Raw genomic sequence first — 21,730 nt, forward strand, 5'->3', positions numbered from 1 at the left:
TGACATACTGTTTACACAGTTATATACACTAGTAAACAAAGTTACATAAGTTATATACAATAGTAAACAAAGTTACATGAATTATGAACCCTTTTTTGCTCTGGCCCCAAAACGATAGGCCTATTTTCAGGATTTTAGATTTTGGCCAATTGACACCCCTGCCCATTGACATCCCATATCATAATGTTGTGCTCATTACTCCCCATATTTCCCTTGATTTTCTTGTTACTCTATGATGCTTGTTTCTCTCTATGGTTCCCCATAATTTACATTGGCATCATATGTCATAATGGTTTGCTTGTTACTCACTATGGTTGCCCATATTTCCAATTGACATCCAATATCATAATGATGTGCTTGTTACTCACTATGGTTGCCCATATTTCCAATTGACATCCTATATCATAATGGTTTGCTTGTTACTCACTATGGTTGCCCATATTTCCAATTGACATCCTATATCATAATGATGTGCTTGTTACTCACTATGGTCCCCTGTACTTACCAGGATTTCCCGGCCATCGTAGAGGACCTGGATCTCGTGGAGGAGGAGGACCAGTTCACCCACCTGCTCACCCTTGAGGACGCTGTGAACCCTGAGGATATCCTCAGTAGGGCTGCTTCTTATGGGTTACACTGCCATATTTTGAGGTTACACTCCACAGTGTCCTAGGATTATATTTCTTATTTTCTTCATTTTTTTAGGACATTTTTTATTCTGTATGGTTATTTGTTGTTAAACATCTTTAATAGTGTAGGATTCAAATTCTTTTTCGAAACAGCTATCAGGTATTGCACCTTTATGCTTTTAGTCATATTAGTTTATATTATTAATTAACCTTACAGTTGTATATTTTAGAATCTCAGGCGTTTTAATATAGACTTTTCAAGTTTTTCCAAGTATGTGCTAAAACTTGCATTTTTATTATTTTTCATATTATTTGCAAAATGATATTCTTTGAATCAGAAATATTCTGTTGTTAGGTACATTTTATGTTTGTCACAAGCAAAAATTGTGGTCGTCGTGCCATAATGATTGGCATGAAAAATCAACTACACAAGTCACATCCAAATCGGATTTGACTGTGAATGATAAAATAGCCGCTTAACCATTGGTCACTTCTGATAGAATAATCATCTACAGAAATGCATCTTCTCTGCTGATAACTTTGGATGCACTCCTGGCTATTCTGGAATTCAGCAACTGCATTATGAAGTGTAATATGCCATGTGTGTGCGTCTGCAGAAAGGAGGGCATACATTGCAGAATTTTATTGGTTTGTGAAAACTACAGATTGTGATGTGTAATATGGAATTAAATGTGTTGTGAAGTGTGTTTAAAGGTTATATATGTGAGTGCAAGAATTGAAGATATGAAAGCTTTGTACAAGTCTGTTTCATAGCGATATTCATGCAATTTGTGTGTGGTAAATGTGCTGAAAAAAATATGATTCTGGATTTAAATAGAATGAGTTATATGATTTGTGTTTGAAACAAGCACTTCAGTGAATTAGTTTACAAAGTACATGTGTAAAGAATATCAGTTATTGAGGTCAGATAACTGTGTACTACTTCTGAAATATCTATTGCTATTGCGAATGGTGTCATGTGCAGTTAGGTTTATCAGCAGTGTGTTAGACCATGTTGTTAACAAGGATGTCAAACAGGAATATACCAGGTATTCACATGATACCTGAAATGTCTTCAAGACCAAGTCAACATTCACATGATACCTGAAATGTCTTCAAGACCAAGTCAACCAAGAATCACTTCATTAGATGTTTTGATGTGCTGAATACGGTGTAATAAGCTCCAGCTATGAAACTACACGCAATCGGCAGTCATTCGCTACTGGCAAGGCAAGGTTGAGACCTCACAGCTCACAGTCACTGATTCAGTCAGGCTAAAAGAACAGCAAGATCTTCAAGGTTCTGAGCTCACATTTAGGTGAGCTAAGCAAGAATCGAGTTGCGATCATCAATGGATCCTGGACCCAGTCTTCTGCTGCTACCTACAGTCTTTGTTGCCCAGCAACTGTTGTCATGACTACTAGATGCCGTTTGTAATCACTGCAGGAAGATATCATAGCAGGCATGTGGTTTGTTCAATGTTTTTGTTTAATTAATTGGAAATGTTGGTAATTGGTAATATAGAACTAAACATTTAACTTTACTGTTCCAAGATTCTTGAGAGGAAATAATTTATGAACGATTTTTTGTCTTCAACTTGATTTTATCAAATTTCCAACTAATTATGATGTTTTCACTTTACATGTATATATTTACAAAATTTAAGAATTTGGTGCTAACTGCTGTTAAATGAGAGACTTCAGTTACTTGCCCAGACTTTTTAATCAAATTGTCATGGTACTATTCCAGAAATTTTTACTATAACTAGTTTTGTAACTTAACCATGAAGACTTTAGGCATACATCATGTTGATCAACAAAGTAGTGAGGTAAAAAATAACATGGAAATGATTATATCATTCATAATTAATATGGCTCTAACAGGTTCCCTAAATAAGAGATTTGTAGGTCCAAAAAAGGGCCCAAGGATATGGGCCAAAAAAAATTCCTATGACACCATGATGGCTTGCTAGTTATCAAATGGAAAGTTACAGGCTTTATTTTGGGATATATTATGTCTTAAATTAAAGTAAAAGAATCTGTAATATTTGGTAAAAAAAATGTTTTGCTTTTTATTGTTGAGCCAGTAAATAATGTCTAATGAATGACCTTTGTGTGATTTAATTACACTTTTTTTCAGCAAATTGGTACTTGTAAATAGTTACATACTTTTGATTGTTTGTGTTTATTTGATTTATTGTACTACTTTTTGTAATATATTGATAAAGTATGTTTCTTACTCTTCAAAAAATCCAAAATGTAATGATCTAAGAAAAGAACAAGTGATGAAATGATATTTTATTTTTGTATAATCTTATTTAAATCCTTACCAAATCTGACCAGAAAATGCATAGGTGTATAAATTTTAACCCACAGACCTGACCCAAATACATTTGTTTAACCAGTTTTAGCCCTAAGTATTTCTCACATTCAGGCAGATATACTTAGTAATTACTATTCTCATTTCAGATGGAAACAGGCAGTTGATGTACTCGCACGCTTTGCTGCCTAGAAGTCTAGAATATCCAATCAAAGCAGCTTTAAAAAGAAAAGCTTACCCATCCATTTGGCTGCTTCAATCGTCATATTCATTTATTCCATTAGATGACTGCTCCTCTTTATATTGGTTGCGAAACTTCTAGAAAATAACCTCTGTCAGATGTTCATAGTGTATTTTCTCAGTGTTTTTTTTTTAAAATAATTCATGTGAAATTGTGAAAAATGTGTCATAAATTCTAAAACGTTTAAGATGGATCGTTGTTACAGTGTTTCATCAGCACTGATGTCACTACGTCATGCTGGATTAGGGTTGTTGTCATGAGAACATTGAGGAAAAAAATAGGAAGAATCATTATCTGGCAGCAAGAAGTTAGAACTGTTATATAATTCTTACCAAGTTGTGAAATTGAAGATGGTGTATTGTGTAACTGTGCTTTTTTATTCTTTGGAAGATGTGCATTCATTGGGCAAAAAAATGCACCAAAAACATGTATGTTGTTTTGTCTGTGTAAAATTGTATATTTTTTCCTACGTTTACATGTGTTGATTTGGCTAGGTTTGGCATGTTTAGAACCATGAAATAATATAATTTTCGAAAAGATGTTACAGCAAGAAATTCAGACAAGAGGTAATTAGGTTACCCCTGTAGGTGGAAATCTACAAGGTATTAATAGGTTGTTTTGTTATTGTCATAAATGACCCATGCTCTGTAAAAGGGGCAGCGCCCTCACACTACTTTGGGGGAAGGGGTCCGCAGCCCTTAGGAGGGGGAATTATTTTGTAAATGGAGGAATTTTTGTAGCAAGAAACAGCAACTGTGTTTAACTGTTATAAACATATATTTTTATTTCTATATATGTGACTGTCTATAGGAAAGAAAGGTGGACTTTTACTCAATCTATATTAACAGTAGATCTAATATTTAAAAGTCCAACATTATGTCCTTTTTGTTCCTAAAACAAGCTAGTGCTGTGTCCAGTTGCATGAAAAGTTTGTCTTAAACTTGTATTCACTGCAACTCCAATATATCACGGTTGAAGGGGTCCAAAGATCGCGATCGTGATAAATCCAGCGCGCGATAAAAATTGTCAGGGTATTCATGCATGTTTTTGTATGCATAAGCATAGTTTGGCAATCTCAAAACACACTATTTACCTACCTTATTTAAGTATGTGTTATATCCATATGTTATTAATTGGTTTATCACAAAACATTATTCCATTTAAGTATTTTCAAATGCGTATAATTAAATTTGTTGTCCAAAAATGATTGCCAAGTTTTATTGTTCAAGAAAGCATGCACAAATTAGACCCATGTACAAAATGACGTCATTTTCCTCCTGGAAAGCATGGGCTTTAATAGTAGTGCATCTGGACAAATTGAGGGATCTTTACCTCTAAATTAAAAGCAAGTTGTTTTCACTGTATCGTACGCGCAAAGATTGTTGAGATAGGTCAGTATTGACTTGTGACATTTACAGTTATAATTGTATACACCTTCATGTATGGTGTGTTTCGGCATTTCAAAGCAAATTCAAGAGAGAATGGTAACACCCTAAATGACCTGCGATGTTTGGCAAGTGGGGTTATTGTTTATCGCAGTACACAGGTGTTAAAGTGATGTACAATGAAAGCAAACAATCTGGTCAAAACTGGATTATGATATCGGATTAAACAAAAAATTTAAGTGGGTGAAAAATAGGGTAAAATACTAGCTTGAAACTGATTTTATCTCAGCGAATTCTCAGTTTAAAACATGTTATTTAGGGATTATTCTCGTCAGGAGCCATAGCGGATTCGCGATATATTGGAAAACGCAATATAACGGACCATGATATATTGGAGTCAATTTTCAAATATAAATCAGTGTTTTTGTTTTTTTTCATTTTCTGAGGGGAATAATAATCAGTTTTTAGGGGAAAAAAATATACTTTACAGTCGGGGGACTGCCGCGGAAATTCGGTGGCAGATTTGATAGATTGAGGGCCCTGAGGCGGTTTAACCCATGTGCGTAAAGTGTCGTCCCAGTTTTGCCCGTGCAGTCCGCACAGGCTAATCAAGGACGAATCTTTTCGCCTTAACTTAATTTTTACTTAGAAGGGACTTCCTTAAACAAAAAAATCATAAAAGCAGAAAGTGTCGTCCCTGATTATCCTGCACAGGCCAACCTGGGACGACACTTTACGCACATGCATTAAACCCCCTTTTCACAGAGCACGCCCCATATATATATATATATATATATATATATATATATATATATATATATATATATATATATATATACCAATATATAGTGCCAGTTACGCGGGTCTCGGTAGTTTTCAGACTGTACTTACGAGGTCAATATAAAAAACGGGGTCTATATACAACCCCGCATTCTAGGCTCCTTTAATTACTATGAGGGGGGTGTAGGGGAGGTAATGCAATCAAATCTCACAATAAGGTCTTAAATCGAAAACCACAATCACGTCTGAAATTGAAATTGTATATACCTCGCAAATAAGTTCGCTATATATTTCCTTGTATAAGACGTTAAATAAATGACGTATTTATATACAATAATATAGTAGGTACCCCTATATACCTTAATTCGTGTTTATATCGGATAAAAAAGGGTATGGAGATACATGTATTTAAAGTGGGAACCCCATAACCTATTTCTAAATCAGAGACCCCGTAACTGGCCATATGTGTGAATATATATATATATATATATATATATATATGGGACCCTTCAAAGTGTCAATGTTTTACATCATAGATAATACATTTTAACAATGCATATGTAGTTTTTGCTATGTATGATGGTGGTATGCTATGTAACTTAGTTAAACTACACTGATATAATTTTGTTGATAATATTTAGTGAAAAGCATCCTTAAGTCTAAAAAACACATGATTAAGGGAAAGGGAAAACCATTTATGAAGAAAACAAGATTCAAGATTATGAATTTAAAATCTAAAACAAGCAACAACATGAAGAGTGCTGCAAAAAAGTAAATATTCATATCTTAGTTGCACAATTTGATATAAACTTTCAAACTTTTTAAGCATAATTGTCATAACTTGAGGTCATAAAGTTTTGCTGTATCAGAATTGTTTTGAATGTGATCAGGATTAATAATTTTGGATTCTCTATTGTTAGGGTTTTATATAATTCTGTAAAATCCAGTATAATATGTTTAAATATTTACATTTGTATACCCCCTTTGATAACTTTTGCAATATTGAAGATAGCAACTTCATATTTGGCATGCATGTGTATCTCATGGAGCTGCACATTTTTAGTGGTGAAAAGTCAAGGTAAAGATAATCCTTCAAGGTCAAAGGTCAAATATCATTGTATTTTTCTTACCTAAAACTTTACCCCTCCTTAAAGTTTGGTCATAACTTTTTTTTTAATATTGAAGATAGCAACTTGATATTTGGCATGCATGTGTATCTCATGAAGCTGCACATTTTGAGTGGTGAAAGGTCAAGGTCATCCTTCAAGGTCATAAGTCAAGAAATACAATCCAAGGGAAGTAATACGCTTTAAAAGGGAGATAATTTATAAACCTGCGAAATGATATATTGAAATTTTATTTCAAAGCGTCGCAATAGGGGCATTGTGTTTCTGGCAAACACATCTCTTGTTAGGATAACAATTTGTAAAATATTTGTTTCAATGAAGGTGCAATGTTGTTGTTTTTTCTACAATTTTATTTACCAAAAAAAAGGATATATGCAGTGTTTATATTGTCTAAGATGGATTATTTTATGTTTGAAATTATTTTGATTCATTCACTGGATGATTGCTTTTTTGTATATTTGATCTCATGTCAGTAAGTTGATTGATCAATATCTTTGCATGGTATAAATCTTTACCAAACGCTTATATTTGTTGATATACATCAACCTAGGAATTGTGGAGTTGTTGCAACCTTTTTCTTTCAAAGTTGATATAGTTTTTATGCCCCCGGATCGATAGATCGGGGGTATATTGTTTTTGGCCTGTCTGTCCGTCATTCTGTCATCAAAACTTTAACCTTACATTTAAGTTTTGCAATAACTTTTGAAATATTGAACATAGCAACTTGATATTTGGCATGCATGTGTATCTCATGGAGCTGCACATTTTGAGTGGTGAAAGGTCAAGGTCATCCTTCAAGGACAAAGGTAAAAAAAACAGCAACAAAAAACTTTAATCTTACATTAAAGTTTTGCAATAACTTTTTAAATATTGAACATAGCAACTTGATATTTGGCATGCATGTGTATCTAATGGAGCTGCACGTTTTGAATGGTGAAAGGTCAAGGTCATCCTTCAAGGTCAAAGGTCAAATTCATGGCTTCAAACCTGCGCAATAGTGGGCATTGTGTTACTGACAAACACATCTCTTATTTATTATCAAATATGTGTTTATATGGACAATAATACGAATGAAGTTGTTTATTTGAAAAAGTATTTTTTTTTAAACTTGTGTCTTATCCAGCTACTTTTTGATTATTTTCGAAATGATAACAATCAATTTACCACAGACCATTTTTAGCTCATCTATTTTTTGAAAAAAAATTATGAGCTATTGTCATCACCTTGGCGTCGGCGTTGGCGTTGGCGTTGGCGTTGGCGTTGGCGTTGGCGTTGGCGTCGGCGTCCGGTTAAGTTTTGCGTTTAGGTCCACTTTTCTCAGAAAGTATCAATGCTATTGCATTCAAACTTGGTACACTTACTTACTATCATGAGGGGACTAGGCAGGCAAAGTTAGATAACTCTGGCGTGCATTTTGACAGAATTATGTGCCCTTTTTGTACTTAAAAAATTGCAAATTTTGGTTAAGTTTTGCGTTTAGTTCCACTTTTCTCAGTAAGTATCAATGCTATTGCATTCAAACTTGGTACACTTACTTACTATCATGAGGGGACTGGGCAGGCAAAGTTAGATAACTCTGGCATGCATTTTGACAGAATTATGTGCCCTTTTTATACTTAGAAAATTGACAATTTTGGTTAAGTTTTGTGTTTAGGTCAATTTTATTCCTTAAGCATCAAAGCTATTGCTTTCATACTTGCAACACTTACTAACTATCATAAGGGGACTGTGCAGGCAAAGTAATGTAACTCTGACTGGCATTTTGACAGAATTATGTGCCCTTTTTATACTTAGAAAATTGAAAATTTGATTAAGTTTTGTGTTTAGGTCCACTTTATTCCTACAGTATCAAAGCTATTGCTTTCATACTTGCAAGATTTATGAACTATCATAAGGGGACGGTGCAGGCAAAGTTATGTAACTCTGACTGGCATTTGGACGGAATTATGGGCCCTTTATACTTAGAAAATTGAAAATTTGGTTAAGATTTATGTTTTGGTCACTTTACCCCTAAAGTATCATAGATATTGCTTTCATACTTGGAACACTCACAAACTATCATAAGGGTACAGTAAAAGGACAAGTTGCATAACTCTGGTTGTCATTGTTACGGAATTATGGCCCTTTTTTGACTTAGTAACTTTTAATATATGGTTAAATTTTGTGTTTCGATCCACTCGAAGTATCAAGGCTATTGCTTTCAAACTTCAAATACTTACATGCTATCATGAGGTTACTGTACCTGGCAACTTGAATTTTACTTTGACCTTTGAATGACCTTGACTCTCAAGGTCAAATTATTAAATTTTGCTAAAATTGCCATAACTTCTTTATTTATGATTAGATTTGATTGATACTTTGATGAAACTACTCTTACCTGACATACCACAATAGACTTCACCCAAACCATCCCCCGTGCCCTCCCCCCCCTCCCCCCCCTCCCCCCCCCCCTAATTTTTTTTTTTTTTTTTTTTTTTTATAAGATCATCTCACAAATGACCACCACACCCTCACACTATACCCCCACCCCACCCCCCCCACCCCCCCCCCCCCCCCCCAAATTTTTTTTTTGATTTTTTTTTTTTTTTTTTTTTTTTTTTTAAGATCATCTCACAAATTATCACCACACCCTCACACTATACCCCCCCCCCCCCGATTTTTTTTTTTTTTTTTTTTTTTTTCGCTTTTTTGGAAGATAATGTAATAAATGTCCACAACCCCACACTATACACCCCTCTTCACTCCACTCCTCCCTCCTTTGTGATTGAAAATGAGAGTCCCTTCACCTTTAAAAAGAAAATAGATGAGCGGTCTGCACCCGCAAGGCGGTGCTCTTGTTACTTCTATGATAGCATATCAGTATCTCAACTGGACAGTGCCTCTTGATACAGTGGTGGCAAAAAGTTAAAAAAATTACAGAATTTAATATATAATTTATTAGTTTACAGACAAGTTTGACAAAGCATTGTTGGACAAAGTAATACATTATGAAACTTCAAGAGCAATGCTTATAATAAATTAAAGTTTTGTAATCTTTGTTGTCTGCATGTATTCAAAGCCTATCGGATGTTGCCACACTGTTATGTATTTTTGTTCTGTAGACGTGTTCAAGCCAGATCCACAGTTCCAAGAGAACGAAGAAAAATATGCCATCCTGAAGAAAGGTATACTATAAACTGTCTTAACCCTTTACCACTTACCTGGTAGATACATAATTTGACACATTTGTAGTCCCTTAGAAAATAAATTTTAATTGAAGACTTTTCTTACTAGATTCAATTTCAAGGCTTCATTTGCAACACTCAGATACTGATGAGCAGCAAACAGCATAAAACCTGAACTGACTGTGAGTTACTCGCAGGCTGTTTTGGATTTATGCTGTTTTCACATGGCCATTGTAACTTTGCATCTGAGTGGAAATGGGTTAAGAGTGTTTTAAATTGCATGATATAAATGTTGAAGCAAAAATTAGTGAAGTATTTGTCTGAACATCGGGCAGTGCTTTTTCTTATCATTTTTAGAATATGACCTGTAACTGTGAATTATGAATTTGATGGTCAGTTTACTCTAAATTGGGAAATTGCGTGAAATTATTTGATGTAGAACTTTTGCGCTAGTAATAAAACCTCCATAAACTAATAAGTTCGAAACATATTCATAGAATTAAAAAAGATATTACAACTTCCAAACTCCAACTTATTTCTTGACCAATCTTTGTTACATGTAAAAGACACTAAGAAATCAAAGGATCGAATTTGGGATATTTTACTAGATTTTGGAAAAAATATATTTATTGCCATTGGGATTATGATCCAATAACAGCTATACAATCAGCCAAAAAAACCAACAGCATGATTTGATATCCTTTAATTATAAGTGATTGTTTTGTCTGTAAGTGATCTGTAGTGATTTTTAAGCACATGTCATTGAACACTACGCCATGGTCATTGCAAAAATACTTGGTGGTACAGTGATTTTTTTATATCTATATGAAGTACCGGAAAAAAACATTTTCCCAATGAGGAAAAAACTACAAATTTCCCAACTGCTTTCAAAAACAATCAAAATTGAAGGTTTCTAAACCATAATATATTTTTTTTTAATATAGTGCAAGATTTAATTAAGTTTCCCTATGCGGCTGTATAGCTTGAACCTAGGTCAATATAATAGTGACAACAATATTTAGTTTTCAATTGTAAAGTATTTAGTTTTCAATTTAAGTATTTGGGAGCAAAAACTCAAAAATACTAATATCCCAATATGAAGACTTCATGATACGAATTCTCCCAATGTCAGTTTTTTTCGCGCACAATTTTCCTAATTTTGCTGGTACAGGACTGGTACTTTGCCCAATTGGGAACAAATATCACTGTGGTTATTATGGTCTGTATGACCACACCGGTAAACTGAGCGTTATTGTTTAAGAATGATAGTGTGATTTGTAAAAAGGCATAATGTACAGACAATTATACCAGATTGAATTGATGTCTGCGCTTATCTTAGTTAAGAGTGTGTGATTGTTTTTGTAGAGATCCTTGGTGAAGGCAGTTCAGATGAGGAAGGTGAGAGTGGCTCCGGCAGTGGCTCGGACAGTGAGTCAGACAGTGATAACGAAGGTGAGTGCCATATAATCGAGGAATATAAGTTTATTGAACCTATTTATTTAAGCTTGATTGTATCAAAATCCTGGGGCTTATTGAGACAGTCGAGTCCGTTTCCTTGGTAAACCAGTACTTGGTATCTTCTGGGAGATGTAAGGAACATTCCCAAAGTGGGAGACCAACCCGTGACCTTTCAGTCGCTAAGCGGACACCATATCCTCCATGCCACAGTGTGACTAATGGTATATTGGTACCATTTTGTCATATGACTGTGTTTTTCTTTGTTGAACAAAAAAAAGTTTATAAAACTTGCACCAAAAAAATTATCATTCATAAAATCAATAATTGGATGTTCTTAAAAGGTGTGTGATTCAAGAAATCCGACAAGGGTGGCAAATGTCCTAAGCGACTAACAGAGTTCAGTTACATTGTTACAGATCCTGTAAAGTTAAGAACTGTTTGTCAAACAGTGTTAACATGGAAAATAAAACTAAAAAATCTACCATGGTTTTATATCCTGAATTGTGCATTACTGTCCTACCTAGTTTTGTTGGCATCTGTTAAACAAGAAGAAAAGCGGCTAAGCAAAATAAGATCAGCTTTTATTAAGTATGGCATTATAAACATGTCAATAATATGCCAGACTCACCTGTTATTCTTCTGTATGGCTCACATCAGAAGAGGAAGCCGCTAAGCAGACGATCATCGACCAGACGGAGACAAACCTGGTGGCATTGAAGAGGACTATCTACCTCACCATTCAGTCCAGTCTGGACTTTGAGGAGTGTGCCCATAAGTTGATGAAGATGGAGCTCAAACCAGGCCAAGAGGTAATTGAGCACCATTTTGTGAAAACGGGTTTAATGCGTGTGCATAACATGTGCGGTCTGCACAGGCTGATCTGGGTCAACTTTTTGAACGTGCAATAAACCTACCGGTAGTTTTCCTAGCCTGGAACATGAGGAGTGTGTGAACAAGCTCAAGAAAATGGAGCTCAACATGGGCAAGAGATAACTGAGCCTTGTTCTGGGAAAGCTGGGCTTAATTCTTGTGTGTAAAGTGTGGACTGCATGGGCAGATCTGGCACGACATTTTTCACACATGCATTTAGCCTAGTTTTTCCAGTCTGGATTTCGAGGGGTGTTCTTACAACTTGTAAAACAAAAGGGCCATGGTGGCCCTGTATCGCTCCACTGTTTGTTTATGCGAAAAAAGCGTGCAATGCGCATGGGTTGAAATGTACTCAAGCATGTGACTTTCTCTTTCTATCCCTCGTCCCACTGGGCGCTTAAAGTTGGAAGGGTGAGCATTTTTTATATATGGAAAACGTTACTACGGTGTTAACTAAACAGACTAAAAAGTCCGGGAATTGTCGCACAGGTGTTTTGCTTATAATGTAGGTACATTTATCTCTCCAAAAGATATTGTCGTTCTTTCTATTTCACATATTTTTAGATGCTGAAGATCAAATCTACACATGTTTCTACAAGATTTATGAAAGTTCCTTCATTCAGTCATGAATCTTTTTCCAAAATTCCAAAAAGTGTTTGTAGGTTTCAAAGTTTCTGTTACTTATATAGTTCATGACATATGCAAAATACCTATTGACCTAGATCACCTGAACTTTACTTCATTCTTGAGGCATTAGCGAGTGTAGCAGGATTGTTAACGTGGTGAAGAAATTGTTAATTGTACAGAGAATATATTTGCCTGAGGAAACATAAAGTTACGAGTTTTTCAGGTTCATGAGGTGCCTAAAGGCGGTAGGAATGATAACTTTGTAGAGGTTGTTTGTTTAACAAAGTTAATGTTTATAAGACAAAAAATTGAATTATAATATATCAAGATGTTGCGATCATGGCAACACTACTTGCATATGGCGTGAGGTTTAAAGAAATATCATGACAAACAATTAGCTTGACCTAACTTTCCTTTACTTTTTCCATCTGACATTGGTTACCTGTCATATTTGTTTTTGAAAAATACTAGGATTGCCATATATATTGCAGTGCTCCAGCTAGGATTTGAAAAGGGCAGGGGGGCTTTTTTGTCAAAAGGGCACTTTCGACGCGCAGTATTTTGTGAAAAGGGCACGTTCGAGCGCACGGGTGTTTCTGGAATGCTTCCTATTGCATGTTATAAATAATTGTATTATTCCCATTATTATTAAACCATTCTAAGATAATGTCTACAATGAGGATTAAACTAATTACAATGTAATAAGGGATTTATGAATTATCATATGTAAAAAAAAAAAAAAAAAAAAATTTTTTTTTTTTTTTTTTTTTTTTTAGGGGGGGGGGGGGGCAGGGCGGAGGTTCGGGGGGGCAGGGCGGAGGTTCGGGAGGGCAGGGCGCGGCGCCCTTCGATTTAGGCCTAGCTGGAGCACTGTATTGAAATAAGGTATCTGACCTATTCTTTGATAGGTTTCTAGTAATCGACTTAGCGGCAGTCATATTATAAACAAGGGGATTGTTCACGGCATAGGTAGAATATATTTTTAATAGATACATCTTTTTTAAGTTGGATTCTCCTTACTTTTTTGCTACTGAATATTAAAATCACTTAATTACAATGTAACAATTTTTTGTTAAGTTTATCTTGAACAAATATTTTTTGCAATCTGTTTATAAATCATTAAATGTCATTCAATTTTTTTTTCATAAATAGGGCCTATAATAAAACAAGAATTTTGAGAACGTTAACATAAAAGAATAATACTAACCATTTGGTGAAAACAAACAAATCAATACAAATTTTTTACAAAATATATACAAACAAGGTTAATGGACTAAATATAATCAAACACACTTGAGTGTTCTTCTTGTGTTAAAGATGTATTAAACTGAGTTAAATTAATATATGTAATTTGTTTACCTTTCAATGTCTTGCATTTCACATCTTTAGTTCAATGCTATTTCAATTAACTGAACAGCGTGACAAACATAATAAAGCAGAATATGCATATGAATCTGATTATACACAGATCCACTATCATATAAATCAAATCATGTTTGTCTATTTCCATGTTCGAAAGATCCTCTTCTAAATTGTTTTACTTCGCGAATAGACTGAACTCCCAATTTGCAAACAGAAACACTGGTTTCCGTGACACAAATTCACTGTGCTCATTTCTAAACAAAATATGTGTTTCTTGTATCTAAAACGTAGTCTTTTTGGTTGACAAACACATTTCATTATTCCTATCAAACTATATGATGTCAGTCGTTAATTCGATTGATATTTGTCATTTCAATAATTTTAATTTTCGCTTCACAATGGCGCCATTTGCATACGAAATACCAAACACATTTTATGAAACCGATTTTAATTGGAAGATTGGGAAACGACAGCCAATTATATTGCTCGTTTTAAAAATGCTTAGGCAGAATCTACCAGTTTAAAATGTAGAGAGATTTCGCGGGCCGCAGATATATTAAGCATATGTTCCTTTTTGTGACCCCCGGGGCAGGGTCAAATTTGACCCCAGGGGCATAATTTGAACAAACTAAGTAGAGAACTATTAGAAGTCACTACATACCGAATTTGGTAGCCCTAGGCCCTACGGTTATGGACAAGAAGATTTTTAAAGTTTGCACAAAATAGGCTTTATATAAGCATATGTTCAATTTTGTGATCCCCGGTGCAGGGTCAAATTTGACCCCAGGGGCATAATTTGAAGAAATTTGGTAGAGGACTATTAGATGTATCTACATACCCAATTTGATAACCCTAGGCCCAATGGTTATTGACGAGAAGATTTTGAAAGTTTTCACAAAATAGGCCTTATATAAGCAAATTTTCAATTTTGTGACCCCGGGGCGGGGTCAAATTTGACCCCAGGGGCATAATTTGAACAAATTTGAAAGAGGTTCACCCAAGAAACATTCCTGAGAAATTTCATCAGAATTGGACCAGTACTTTAGGAGAAGAAGATGTTTAAAGAAAATGTTAACACACCGACAGATGCACGCACGCACGACAGACACAGGACCATGACGTAAGCCCCGCTGGCCTCTGGCCAGTGGAGCTAAAAACACACTTTAACGCATTTGTAGTTCCTTAGAAAATCAAATTAAGTTGAAGACCTTTCTTACTAGATTCAAGTTGTATAGCCTTCATTTCCAATCCTATGATACTGATTATCAGCAAACAGCTTGAAACCTTCAAGAGACTTCAAGTTACTCCCAAGCTGCGCGTGTTTTATGATGGTTACATTTAGCCACGTTCACTTTGCCTTCTACACAAACATGCTTACATAAAAGTCATATATTTAAAACCAACTCTCCTGTCTATACCCACAGGTGGAGCTGTGTTACATGATACTGGACTGCTGTGCCCAGATGAGGACCTATGAGAAGTTTTTTGGACTGCTGGCGGGGGTAAGTTAAACGTTGTCATTTTTGCTCAATTACATTGAAAGCCAAAGGCTAATTGTGACACTCTCAAGTCCCTTTCCTTGGAGGACCAGCACTGGGTGGCTTTGGGGGGAGATATCTAAAGAACGCTGCCACAGTGGGGATCAAACCCATGACCTCCCAGTCGCTAGTCGACACCATATCCACTGGACTGCTGGCTGTGCAGGGTTTCTTATCTGAATTTGGGGAAAGGGCATTGCCTTTTTTAAGGGGAAAAAAATCATTGAAATGCAGGATTTTTTGGGGGAAACAAATCACTCGAAACGCTGGATTTTTGGGGAAAATAAGGAAAGTCTAAAATAATCAATTTAACATATTTTACTGTTTTTAAAACAAATTCAAGGCAACAGATAATTTAATTATGCAATAAGTTCTATTTTATACACTGGATAAGGCTAACTTATGTATTTAAAGATTTAAAAAAAAATGTTTGGGGGGGGGGGGAACATAAAATAAGGTGGAAAATTTACCTGCTGAGGGGAAAAAATCCCGAGGGAAAAGGGCCGTTTTTCGGCGGGTCACAAGAAGGAAAAAAAACCCTGCTGGGGTAAGCAGCAGTGGGTGATAACATAGAAACTGTGCTGGAAGGTTTTTGTAGATCCATCAAGAGCTTTGATTTCATACAGTGCTGCAGAAAAAGTCACTGACTGGCTTTTATTTTGTTATATTTATTTCAGGCCATTATTTTTGATGACCACATAATTATAACTCACACCTGTGAAACTTTCAAAGTTGAAACATTTACCTTAGATTGACCCATTTGTATGTTTGTAAGTTAACCCTTTACCACTGAGATAGGTATTTTGACGCATTTGTAGTCCTTAGCAATTTACATTTATATTTCAATACCTATCTTACTAGGTTCAAGTTTAAAGGTTTCATTTCAAACCCTTAGTTAATGAAGAGCAGCAAACAGCATAAAACCTGAACAAACTGCGAGTTACTCGCAGGCTGTTCTGGTTTTATGCTGTTTGCTAAAGCCATTTTCACTTGGCTTCTTATTGGAGAGAGGGTTAAGCCCAGTTTTACCATAAGGAGCCTTTCATTGACACATGGTTCAATGTTACAGAGGTTCTGCATGCTAGACCGCAAGTACGTGGAGCCGTTCCAGGCGATGTTCAAGGAGCAGTACGAGACCATTCACCGCCTGGAGACCAACAAACTGAGGAACGTGGCCAAGTTCTTTGCTCACCTGCTGTTCACAGACTCCATCTCGTGGGCAGTAAGTTTAGGGGGCTGGCTTACACTGCCACTTGGTTTAAACATATTTATTCAAGAATGTGTTTAACAACATAATTTACACACATCTTAAGTTTATAGGATTGGATTGATACCTATGTTAGCAAGGTTCCTTTCCTCTTTACACTGCCATTTGCCAATAACTGCAAATTGTAACAATGCTTGGCTTGAAATTATTGATGCGTTTTCGTCACAAATCCCTGTTTATTTGGAAAAATGAGAGGATCTCTTAACTAGAAATGCGAGGTTAGTTCAGTACAATATTTATGAGTGATTGAACACATACCTGTTTACATACATGTTACATATATTAGCTAACTTAGCAAAACTATTGCCAGTTTGGACGATGTATTCACATGTAATAATACCGATCCAAATATGAGCATGCTTATTCAGTCATAGTTGGCTACATGTTCCTTCTGTCTGTATTGACAAATTTGGTTATCAATCTTTCGCAATTATTTAAATTAATAAGTTTACGTACCTTTATAGCAATCGTGTCTGTTCTGGGAAAACTGGGTTCAATTCATGTGCATAAAGTGTCATCCTATAATTAACCTATGCAGTCCACACAGGCTAATCAGGTAGGACACTTTCCACAAGTGTCGCCCCTGACTGCACAGGCTTATCTTGGACGATACTTTAAGCACATGCAGTAAGCATAGTTTTCCTAAAACAAGTCTCCTATATTGACCCAGTCTGTTCTACTCCCATATCAGGTAGTGGCCAACATCAAGCTGAACGAGGATGACACGACGTCGGCCAGCCGTATCTTCATCAAGATCCTGTTCCAGGAGCTCTCGGAGTATCTGGGTCTGCCCAAGCTCAACGACAGGCTCAAAGACCCGTAGGTTCACTCTAAAAAACCTGTCTGTTCACTGTCGTCGAATTATTTTATTTACTCTTTTTTCCCCATGTTTAAATGATTTTATTCATTTCTTAATATATATTTATATATTATCTAATTCTGTCAGTGTTTTTTTTCCTGGTTAAATGACTATTTATTTGGTAACATATGTATATACGATCAATTAACAAAGACATTTACATACGTAAACTTATTTTACCATAATGTCCTGTGTTTATCTCTGTTGTGACTATCAATACATTATCATCGAATTAAGCATTTTGAAAATGCAAGCCTGATTTTTGAATTGTTACTGAACTTTTTTCATCAGATTATGTAAGTCGCCTCATGCAAAAATGGGTCTTATGCCTGCATAATCATGCAGTCAGGATCTTCCCTGACTGCATTAAACTCGCACAAGGTTTTTGTGGCCAATAGCCAGAGGAGCTCCAGTCCATCCTGCCCAATTGCTCCTTATGGAATAACTCCCATTTTTAGTGAGGCTGTTTTCGGAGAAAACACGAGCTATTGTCATAGCCAGCTCATCCGCTGTCCGCCGTAGGCGTCGTGCTAAAACCTTAACATTGGCTCTAAAATCAAAGTGCTTCCACCTACAACTTTGAAACTTCATATGTAGATGCACCTTGATGAGTTCTACACGCCACAACCATTTTTGAGTCACTAGGTCAAAGGTCAAGGTCACTGTGACCTCTTATATCAAACTTTAACATAGGCTCTAAAATCAAAGTGCTTCCACCTACAACTTTGAAACTTCATATGTAGTTGCACCTTGATGAGTTCTACATGCCACACACATTTTGGGGTCACTAGGTCAAAGGTCAAGGTCACTGTGACCTCTAATATAAAACTTTAACAAAAACCTTAACATGGCTTCTAAAATCAAAGTGCTTCCACCTACAACTTTGAAACTTCATATGTAGATGCACCTTGATGAGTTCTACATGCCACACCCATTTTGGGTCACTAGGTCAAAGGTCAAGGTAACTGTGACCTCTAAAAAAAAAAAAAAAAAAAAATTCTGACAAGCTTTAGCAGCCGAGCGTGGCACCCGTTATGCGGTGCTCTTGTTGTGTGATACTGGTTATATGAAGTTTTGAATCTGAGGAAGCTAATTCATATTTTAGCAGTAGGACTTTTGATTGTTTTAGTCTCCGAGTTTAAAACTGAATGATACATGTTTTGCATGGAATAGTTCTAAATTACTTGTAAGCTGTTGTTTTAGAGTTTATTTCAGATCATCCGAAATCATTAACATAAAACACACATACTCTTTTTTGTAAGACATGGTTAAAAATGAGCACTTTGTAAATTATGCGTAGTATTCTATAACTTGTTGCTTTATCAATAAAAAAAAATCAACACATAGTAGTTGGCCAAGTGTACTTTAATTGACATAAAAATTATTTGTTTTCTGACATAAGTTCCACGAAAAGCGTAAGTAATTGTAAACACACACTGCTTTTTTGTTAATTTTTTTCTGTCTTCTGTGCAATGAAGAGCAAAAGAAATTGAATGCACACACGTCTTTTCTGCAGGACTCTTCAAGAGTATTATGCGGGTCTGATGCCCAGAGACAACCCTCGGGACACGAGATTCGCCATCAACTTCTTCACAACCATTGGGCTGGGTGGTCTCACGTATGTACATGTACTTTCTGTTACATTATTTGTTTCGATATTCAAATAATACAGTAACCTTTCCATTCATGAAGGCCACAATATTCCTGCAGTTTTGAGTAGTTTTATGGGACGGTTTCCAATTTTATTTTTATCACATGCTATACCCTGTTTCCCATGTAATACAACCATTACAGATTTTTTTATATTACACATGTGTAATACAACATTTTTAGCTCATCTATATTTTGAAAAAAAATTATGAGCTATTGTCATCACCTTGGCGTCTGCGTCGGCGTCGGCGTCCGGTTAAGTTTTGCGTTTAGGTCCACTTTTCTCAGAAAGTATCAATGCTATTGCATTCAAACTTGGTACACTTACTTACTATCATGAGGGGACTGGGCAGGCAAAGTTAGATAACTCTGGCGTGCATTTTGACAGAATTATGTGCCCTTTTTATACTTAGAAAATTGAAAATTTTGGTTAAGTTTTGTGTTTAGGTCCATTTTATTCCTTAAGTATCAAAGCTATTGCTTTCATACTTGCAACACTTATTAACTATCGTAAGGGGACTGTGCAGGCAAAGTTATGTAACTCTGACTGGCATTTTGACAGAATTATGTGCCCTTTTTATACTTAGAAAATTGAACATTTGGTTATGTTTTGTGTTTAGGTCCACTTTATTCCTACAGTATCAAAGCTATTGCTTTCATACTTGGAACACTCGCAAACTGTCATAAGGGTACAGTAAAAGGACAAGTTGCATAACTCTGTCATTTTTATGGAATTATGGCCCTTTTTTGACTTAGTAACTTTGAATATATGGTTAAATTTTGTGTTTCGATCCACTTTACTTCTTAAGTATCAAGGCTATTGCTTTCAAACTTCAAATACTTTCATGCTATCATGAGGTTACTGTACCTGGCAAGTTGAATTTTGCCTTGACCTTTGAATGACCTTGACTCTCAAGGTCAAATTATTAAATTTAGCTAAAATTGCCATAACTTCTTTATTTATGATTAGATTTGATTGATACTTTGACAAAACTACTCTTACCTGACATACCACAATAGACTCTACCCAAACCATCGCCCGTGCCCTCCCCCCCTCCCCCCCCCCCCCCCCCCCAAATCCCCCCCCCCCTATTTTTTTTTTTTTTTTTTTTTTAAGATCATCTCACAAATGACCACCACACCCTCACACTATACCACCCCCCACCCCATCCCCTCCCCCAATTTTTTTTTTAAACGGTTAAAAAACAAAACTATTTATTTTGATTATTTTATGTTTGAAATCTTCCCCCACCCCCCCTCCCCCCACCCCCCACCCGAATCCCCCCCCTAAATATTTTTTTTTAAGATCTCACAAATTACCACCACACCCTCACACTATACCCCCCACCTCACCTCCCCCCCCAATTTGTTTTTTTGAAACGGTTAAAAAACACAAATATTTATTTTTATTATTTTATGTTTGAAATACCCTCCAACCATCGCACCCAAGAATCCCCCCCCACCCCCCCCCCACCAACCCCACCCCCCCCCCCAATTTTTTTTTGCATTTTTTTTGCATTTTTGGAACATAATGTAATAAATGTCCACACCCCCACACAATGCACCCCTCTTCACTCCACCCCTCCCTCCTTTGTGATTGAAAATGAGAGTCCCTTCACCTTTAAAAAAAAAAATAGATGAGCGGTCTGCACCCGCAAGGCGATGCTCTTGTTAAACGTTTTCATTGGCTTAGTTTTCGTTTATTGACCAATCGCATTTTTTTATTTTGCTGAAATGACGTTGCAACATCAAATGACGTCATGAAATGTAAACAACATTCGGGATTAATCATTATGTTTGCGTAAATATTTATTTAATTTGCTCATTTAAAAGCATGTGATAAAAAAGATCTGACACTCGTCATATCATACCATATTTTATGACACTCGTCCAGGAAATTCGTTAGTAAACTCGCCAAAGTCTCACTTACTAACAGAATTCCTCAACTCGTTTAATAAAATATGGTATGATATGACAACTCGTGCCAAATCCTATATTTACCATCAAAAAGTTAAGAAGCATAAAAACAGTAGCAAGACATTTCAATGTAACCAAAGAAAGATTTTAAAAGTTTCTTAGCCTCCCCTCCATCTTTCATTGCCCCCCCCCCCCCCCTCCCCCTTATATCCGCTCTCCCACCTGTTATACCCTATCCAGTCAGAGCAGTAGTTGGTACATAGGCTTCTCACCTAGGCAAACTGGTTCGATCCCATTCCCGCAAACATTTGAATTTGGTTTGTGGTCACCATACGAGACAGGTGGGGTTTCCTCTGGTCTACTCCTGCTTCCCTCCGCAGCACAAAACACACCTTAATAACAAATGTATTTCAGTCAAAACAAATAGCTGCAATTTGCAGCTATAATTTAAAAAATTGTCCCATCTTTCATAAGTCAAATAGTTAATTAAGTAGAAGTCCTGGGACACACTCCTCACATAATGCAGTATCAGGCATG

The 21,730-nt window shown here is 35.9% G+C and overlaps 1 protein-coding gene across 1 annotated transcript in view; it reads left to right on the forward strand.

The window, feature by feature from the left end:
- The window catches only part of LOC127847647 (pre-mRNA-splicing factor CWC22 homolog), a 51,450-nt gene that overhangs the window by 24,126 nt on the left and 5,594 nt on the right, over positions 1 to 21,730 (forward strand). Inside the window, exons 11-18 of the mRNA XM_052379688.1 lie at positions 509 to 611; positions 9,583 to 9,645; positions 11,011 to 11,097; positions 11,761 to 11,912; positions 15,387 to 15,464; positions 16,570 to 16,722; positions 17,459 to 17,586; positions 19,143 to 19,244. Of these exons, the coding sequence (XP_052235648.1) occupies positions 509 to 611; positions 9,583 to 9,645; positions 11,011 to 11,097; positions 11,761 to 11,912; positions 15,387 to 15,464; positions 16,570 to 16,722; positions 17,459 to 17,586; positions 19,143 to 19,244 (866 nt within the window). The remainder of the gene's footprint in view (positions 1 to 508; positions 612 to 9,582; positions 9,646 to 11,010; positions 11,098 to 11,760; positions 11,913 to 15,386; positions 15,465 to 16,569; positions 16,723 to 17,458; positions 17,587 to 19,142; positions 19,245 to 21,730) is intronic.

This window comes from Dreissena polymorpha, chromosome 10 (assembly GCF_020536995.1).
Source record: "Dreissena polymorpha isolate Duluth1 chromosome 10, UMN_Dpol_1.0, whole genome shotgun sequence".
Classification (NCBI taxonomy): Eukaryota; Metazoa; Mollusca; class Bivalvia; order Myida; family Dreissenidae; genus Dreissena; species Dreissena polymorpha.